Source organism: Musca vetustissima, unplaced genomic scaffold (genome assembly GCF_032173495.1).
Source record: "Musca vetustissima isolate MV318-11 ecotype Yass unplaced genomic scaffold, APGP_CSIRO_Mvet_v1 utg39929, whole genome shotgun sequence".
Lineage (NCBI taxonomy): Eukaryota > Metazoa > Arthropoda > Insecta > Diptera > Muscidae > Musca > Musca vetustissima.
The window spans coordinates 122,985-131,372 of NW_026873496.1; the positions used below are offsets into that span (position 1 = coordinate 122,985).

The window sequence follows — 8,388 nt, forward strand, 5'->3', positions numbered from 1 at the left end:
GTAGCAACAAGAATTGCAATGGTGAATTATCGGCAGAAAAGGAGAGATGAGAAACGTGTTTTCAGAAAAAAGAAGAAAGAACAAGAAAAACGTGAGCGTGAGCAAATCGAGATGTAAAGGAGTCAGAATGAAGTCCGAAAATTTTACCAACGAGTAAAACACCAAACTGAAGGTTTTGGTGCAGAAACATCTTCGTGTAGACATGAAGGAGGAAACCTAGTGACAGATACAGACAGCGTGCTGAGGATCTGGAAGGAGCATTTTGAAAAATTTCTGGTATCAAATAGTGGCGGTGAAGTAGATACCCCAGTATCAATAAGAGATGATGGTATAGAGTGTATACCACCTAGCCAAGATGAGGTCAAAATAGTAATCAATCGGCTGAAAAATAATAAAGCAGCAGGTGCCAATGGATTACCAGCCGAACTATTTAAGACTGGTGGTCAGATGCTGGAAGCATGCACCAGCTGATTAGTACAATTTGACTAGAGGAATGCATGCCCAATGACTGGAACCTCAGCATCCTGTGTCCCGTGCACAAAAAAGGAGACAAGACGATATGTAACAACTATAGAGGAATACGTCTCCTTCCCATCGCGTATAAAATGCTATCCAGTGTGCTGTGTGAACGATTGAAGCCAATGGTCAACGACATTATGGGACCATACCAATGCGGCTTCAGACCTGGCAAATCCACCATTGACCAGATTTTCACTCTGCGACAAATCCTGGAAAAGACCCACGAAAAACACATCGACACATACCACCTATTCGTCGACTATAAAGCCACATTAGACAACTCTATCCGTTCAGAGGTGTTTAAAGCCATTTCTGCGTTTAGCATTCCTTAAAATTAATTCGGTAGTGCAGGATAACATTAACTGGCACAAGAACAGCAGTTAAAGTCGGAAAGAACCTCTCGGAGCCCTTTAATACTAATCGAGGATTCAGACAAGGTGACAGTTTGTCGTGTGATCTTTTTAACATCCTGCTGGAAAAGGTCATATGAGAGGCAAAAGTGAACAGAAATGGCACTCTGTACACCAAACAGCACATGTTACTCGCCTACGCCAATGACATCGATATAATGGGTCGAACATTGCGTGCGAACATTTGAACAAATTGAGAAGGAGTCTGCCAAAGTGGGTCTGGCAATAAACGGCGAGAAGACCAAGCTGATGGTATCAACGCACAAGACGTCCAGTAGACTGGGACCAACTGTGGAACTTGAGAACTACAGCTTCGAGGTAGTCAAACATTTTATATACCTTGGTACCGCCATAAATAAAACGAATGACATCAGTTTTGAAATTCGGAGAAGGATATTGTTGGCCAACTATGGTTTAAGTAAGCAGTCAAGAAACAAGGTCACCTCCCGCCAAACCAAACTCACACTCTACATGACGCTGATACTACCCGTGCTATTATATGGATTTGAAGCATGGGTATTTACGCATGCAGATGAGGCAGCTCTTGGAGTGTTTGAGGGAAAAAATTCTCCGAAAGATCTATGGGCCGTGTCGACGGTGAATATCGGCGTCGAATGAAATACGAGCTTTACAATTTATACGCGGACATTGACATAGTCAGTCGTATTGAGCTGCAGCGTCTACGATGGCTAGGTCATGTTGTGCGAATGAATGATAATGCTCCAGCTCAAAAGTCATATAGAAGCGAGCCTACTGATGGTCCCCTTAAAAGTAGAAGGCCACAAATGAGATGGAAAGACCAAGTACAAAACAACATCTTGGAACGTGGTCTTTCAAATTGGAAAAGATGCGCACAAGACCGACGCGCTTGGAATTTTTTTAAGCTCGTGAACTGCGCTAGGAATTTCAATATCCAGTTTTATACCCTACACAACTATGCTGTCAGGGTATTATAGCTTTGTGCAGCTCCAAGAGTTTGTAACGCCCCGAAATATTGGTCCTAGATCCACCTTCGAGTATACCGATCGTCATATCTCGACTAGCTGAATCGATCTAGACATGTGTGTCCGTCCGTCCGTCCGTCTACCCATTATAATTTGTAAGCACGATTCAGGCCACAGTTATGGGCAAATCTTCACGAAATTTTTGTATGTAGGATGGGTTCTGGCCAATGAAGAACCCTATTGTAAAGATCGATTAATATTTAGGGGATGGACCGAAAAACTTTATTTTTGTCTGATTTTCTGGTCGCTCCAGAGGCCACAATTATGGCCCAAACATCTCGAATTACAGGGAGAAGGGGATAGGGCCAAATAATAAGCATGCGTGTTTTGATAAAGATCGATCAATATTTAGCGGGTCAAATGGACCCTGACTTTGTGTGAAAAATGACAAATTTTGTATTCTATACCGTATATATTTACTCCTGAAGGACATAGACCCGAGAAGTTGATAGTATATGCAAGAGGAGTGGTTGGCCTTTAAATCGATACCAATTATATTGTCGTATGGGGATATGGGAGTTACACTTAAATATTTATAGGTGCTTAGGTATTCATATATTAGAGGGCGACAATATAGCGTTGATCGCTTTGAACTGTTCCGTGAGGTTCCAGTTATGGTCAAGGACAATGCCTATAATTTTCGGTGATGATCAGATAATAATTTTGGTATGAAGTGGACCGAAAACTTAATTTTTGTGTGCCTTGTCGAATCGATAGGCCACAATTGATATTATTTAGTAACCCAATGCCAAACTAGCGGTCGGAAATATAGTGCTGATCGCTTTGAAATTTTCCATGAGATTCCAGTTGTGGTCAAGAATAACTCCTATAATTTTCGGTGATGATCAGATAATAATTTTGGGATGAAGTGGACCTAAAACTTAATTGTAAATTGGAGTCGATCTATAGGCCACAATTGATAGCCGAACTTCACAACACCAAGGGTGAAGGGAATCTGGACAAGTAAATGACGGGCTGTACATAATATTAATAATATTCGGAAAATATACCAATGTAAGGAATAGATGCTGTTGACCTCTAATCGGGCAAGAGGGTGCAAATATCACGAAATAGTGAAAAGGCTTGGAATATAATTTCGCAGAAAGTTAGAGTTCCGTGGTAGTTATATGGTCGGCCCCGTCCGCCTATACTGCTCCGCTCACTGGTTTAAAGTTGTTTTCAGTAGCCTATAGGGAGTAGATTTTTTTAAAGAATATTTTTCTAAAGGACTATAAAACGTGTGGATTTTTTAAAGAAAAATTTCCAATGGCCTATGAATGCCGGGGAATTTTTGAAAGAATTTTCTTTTTTAAGGCCTATAATTGCCTTACAGAATGAAGAATTAAGTAATATTTTTCAATGTCTAAAAACATGGTGATTTTTTTTTTAATTTTTCAAGGCCTATGAAAGACGTACATTTTTGAAAGAATATTTTTTAAAACCTTTCAAAAGCGAGGTTTTTTAAAGAGTATTTTTCTGTAGGCATATAAAAATGCGCTTTTTTAATATTTTTACAGGGGCGGATTTTTATAAGGAGTGGATTTATTAAAGGATATTGTTACAAGGCTTAAAAAGCGTGGATTTAAAAAAAATATATCTTTTTCGATGCCTATAAGAATCATGGATTTTATAAAGAATATTTTCCGTGACGTAGACTTTTAAAACAAATATGTTTTCAAGGTCTATAAAAGACATGAATTTTTATTAAAGATTATTTTTCGAAGCCTATAAAAAACGCGTGGATTTTTAAAGAATATTTTTTTAAGGCCTTTGAAATACGAAAATTTAAAAAAAAAAATTTTATAAATAATATGTAAATAAAAATAAAAAATTATAATTAAAATAATATAAAAAATACACACTTATTTCTCACCTCCTTGCTTCCCCTTCAACATTGTGTTGTAATTTTTTGTGTTCAATTTTTTTGTTTTGTTTCCTTTTTTCATTTTTGTTTTGCCTTAAAAAACTATTTAACAGTTTTAATTGTTTATAACTAATTTAATTTCAATTGGTTGGTTTTCTTTTTTTCTCTCATTTCTTTTTGTTTCTTCATTGAATTTCCTATTTATTTACTACTATAATGTATAGTAAAATTGTTTTTGTTTTTTTTTTTTAATTTTTAATTCTATACGAATTAGACTATGGTATTCTTATAGGGTTTTTCTATCGATCGGTTTGTCGTTAGTAGCAGCTTCATCATCATCGAATCCGTTTTATCGCCAGCACTGCATTATCGTAGATAGATAGTGAGAGATAGTGATAGAGAGAGAGAGAGAGTGGGGGCAGCAGAGGATGATTTTTTTTGGTTATTGTTGAAACGTGATTTGTTTTTTGTTGAAATTTCATTTTTGTTGCTCTTGCGAATATTGAGTATTTTTTGTTGTTGTTGTTTTTGTCATAAAAATAGTAGTCTAAGATTAGGTAAAACTTAAATCGAAAATTAATTTGCATTTTGTTGTTGCAGTGTTGTGACATTATTCTCCTAATTTTATTGAACTATTATATGGGGTGCTGACAGCAGAACTGTCACTGTGGCGATGATTGTGAACAGGGTGAAGACAATTAAACAAAATCTGAAAGGAAGGAAAATAAATTATTAAATTCAATTTTAAATACTTGAACTGCTTACCGATCCACAACCATAGCTGCGAATTTCCAATCGCTTATTAGCTCCGCCTCATCATCGGCCTTGCGCATGCGCGCCGTTATAAATTGCAATTCTTTAAGAATTAAATGGAGATCTTTGTGATTACAACCGATGGCATTGTGGTGCTCTTCCACCGTTGTGGGTCGGCCGAAACTCCTGGAAAAATAGAAAAAAAAAATTAAATATACTTTTTAAAGGTAAAAAAAAGGCGTGGATTTTTAAAATAATTTTTTCTCACACCTATATAAGGCGTGGATTTTTTAAATAATTTTTTTCTCACACCTATATAAGGCGTGGATTTTTTAAATAATTTTTTTCTCACACCTATATAAGGCGTGGATTTTTAAAATAATTTTTTCTCACACCTATATAAGGCGTGGATTTTTAAAATAATTTTTTCTCACACCTATATAAGGCGTGGATTTTTAAAATAATTTTTTCTCACACCTATATAAGGCGTGGATTTTTAAAATAATTTTTTCTCACACCTATATAAGGCGTGGATTTTTAAAATAATTTTTTCTCACACCTATATAAGGCGTGGATTTTTAAAATAATTTTTTCTCACACCTATATAAGGCGTGGATTTTTAAAATAATTTTTTCTCACACCTATATAAGGCGTGGATTTATTAAAGAATATTTTTCCAAGGCCCACATATATAAGGCGTGGATTTTTAAAATAATTTTTTCTCACACCTATATAAGGCGTGGATTTTTAAAATAATTTTTTCTCACACCTATATAAGGCGTGGATTTTTAAAATAATTTTTTCTCACACCTATATAAGGCGTGGATTTTTAAAATAATTTTTTCTCACACCTATATAAGGCGTGGATTTTTAAAATAATTTTTTCTCACACCTATATAAGGCGTGGATTTTTTTTTTTAAAATAATTTTTTCTCACACCTATATAAGGCGTGGATTTTTAAAATAATTTTTTCTCACACCTATATAAGGCGTGGATTTTTAAAATAATTTTTTCTCACACCTATATAAGGCGTGGATTTTTAAAATAATTTTTTCTCACACCTATATAAGGCGTGGATTTTTAAAATAATTTTTTCTCACACCTATATAAGGCGTGGATTTTTAAAATAATTTTTTCTCACACCTATATAAGGCGTGGATTTTTAAAATAATTTTTTCTCACACCTATATAAGGCGTGGATTTTTTAAATAATTTTTTCTCACACCTATATAAGGCGTGGATTTTTTAAATAATTTTTTCTCACACCTATATAAGGCGTGGATTTTTAAAATAATTTTTTCTCACACCTATATAAGGCGTGGATTTTTAAAATAATTTTTTCTCACACCTATATAAGGCGTGGATTTTTTAAATAATTTTTTCTCACACCTATATAAGGCGTGGATTTTTTAAATAATTTTTTCTCACACCTATATAAGGCGTGGATTTTTAAAATAATTTTTTCTCACACCTATATAAGGCGTGGATTTTTAAAATAATTTTTTCTCACACCTATATAAGGCGTGGATTTTTTAAATAATTTTTTCTCACACCTATATAAGGCGTGGATTTTTAAAAATAATTTTTTCTCACACCTATATAACGCGTGGATTTTTAAAATAATTTTTTCTCACACCTATATAAGGCGTGGATTTTTAAAATAATTTTTTCTCACACCTATATAAGGCGTGGATTTTTAAAATAATTTTTTCTCACACCTATATAAGGCGTGGATTTTTAAAATAATTTTTTCTCACACCTATATAAGGCGTGGATTTTTAAAATAATTTTTTCTCACACCTATATAAGGCGTGGATTTTTAAAATAATTTTTTCTCACACCTTGGCCTATATAAGGCGTGGATTTTTTAAATAATTTTTTCTCACACCTTGGCCTATATAAGGCGTGGATTTTTTAAATAATTTTTTCTCACACCTTGGCCTATATAAGGCGTGGATTTTTTAAATAATTTTTTCTCACACCTTGGCCTATATAAGGCGTGGATTTTTTAAATAATTTTTTCTCACACCTTGGCCTATATAAGGCGTGGATTTTTTAAATAATTTTTTCTCACACCTTGGCCTATATAAGGCGTGGATTTTTTAAATAATTTTTTCTCACACCTTGGCCTATATAAGGCGTGGATTTTTTAAATAATTTTTTCTCACACCTTGGCCTATATAAGGCGTGGATTTTTTAAATAATTTTTTCTCACACCTTGGCCTATATAAGGCGTGGATTTTTTAAATAATTTTTTCTCACACCTTGGCCTATATAAGGCGTGGATTTTTTAAATAATTTTTTCTCACACCTTGGCCTATATAAGGCGTGGATTTTTTAAATAATTTTTTCTCACACCTTGGCCTATATAAGGCGTGGATTTTTTAAATAATTTTTTCTCACACCTTGGCCTATATAAGGCGTGGATTTTTTAAATAATTTTTTCTCACACCTTGGCCTATATAAGGCGATTTTTTAAATCATTTTTTCTCACACCTTGGCCTATATAAGGCGTGGATTTTTTAAATCATTTTTTCTCACACCTTGGCCTATATAAGGCGTGGATTTTTTAAATCATTTTTTCTCACACCTTGGCCTATATAAGGCGTGGATTTTTTAAATAATTTTTTCTCACACCTTGGCCTATATAAGGCGTGGATTTTTAAAATAATTTTTTCTCACACCTATATAAGGCGTGGATTTTTTAAATAATTTTTTCTCACACCTTGGCCTATATAAGGCGTGGATTTTTTAAATAATTTTTTCTCACACCTTGGCCTATATAAGGCGCGGATTTTTTAAATAATTTTTTTCTCACACCTTGGCCTATATAAGGCGTGGATTTTTTAAATAATTTTTTCTCACACCTTGGCCTATATAAGGCGCGGATTTTTTAAATAATTTTGTAAATCTTTGTTTTGTTTTGATGATTTTGTAATACTTACGCCGATGACCCAATCGCTGTCTGAGACCCCGATACGGTATGCCGGAAATCATCATCGATATCCAGTACATTGGCCAGCAGTGATTTCGACGATCGCTCCTTCAGTTCCAATTCCTTCATGCGATTCGTTAAGAGTATGTGCTTTCTGGTTATTTTGCGACCAGGTCGGCTCATGCGTAAAATCCAAGGCAGCCATTGTAGAAATACGGAACGTATCTAAGGCGAAAGAAAACATTAGAATAACAATAAAGAAGAATTTCAGATAATGAATAAGGCTATTTACCCATGGTGGCATTTCATGTATATCCGCCGTACGATGATGATAATTTAATACCACAACCGTCAGTACCACCGACGATGCAACCATAAACATAATACAATTGAAATAGGTACCTAAGGTTGGACACACATGGGGACAGGTTTTGGAAGAGAATAACAAAACAATTTGTTTTTTGTTTGCAAAAGAAAAAGAGAAATTGGGAAACGATTAATTTTGATTTTTTAAGTTCAATTATTTTTAACAACACACATACACATATACACACACAGTTTATATATATTTTTAAAAAATTAAAAATATTTTTTTTTAATATTTTTTATTTTTTTTAACTACTTAATAAAGTATAACTAATCGATTTTTTTTTAATTTAATAAAAGGGTTAGTGAGTGTTTTATTTTTGGCTTGTGGATTTTGTAATTGGATGATTTGAGATATTTGGTGTAATAAATAAGTGAATATTTTTGGAAAAGTGGTACGATCATGCTTTCGACATGCTGAGCGTGCATAGTGAAGCGTAGCTATAGTACATTATTTTTTTTGTTATGGATGAAAAAATAAATAAAATTGTAAGGAATATTAAATAAAAAATTTAATTTAAAATAAAAACTAAATT

At 33.8% G+C, this 8,388-nt stretch overlaps 1 protein-coding gene across 1 annotated transcript; it reads right to left on the bottom strand.

Annotated features, from left to right (window-relative positions):
* Positions 1-4,403: 4,403 nt before the first annotated feature.
* On the bottom strand, positions 4,404-7,925 carry LOC133325792 (acetylcholine receptor subunit alpha-type acr-16-like; the record flags this gene model as incomplete). Its single annotated transcript, XM_061534516.1, has 4 exons — positions 4,404-4,506; positions 4,563-4,736; positions 7,497-7,711; positions 7,779-7,925. Coding segments are annotated over 4 exons (621 nt in total), but the record flags the coding sequence as incomplete, so codon positions are not given.
* Positions 7,926-8,388: the final 463 nt, after the last annotated feature.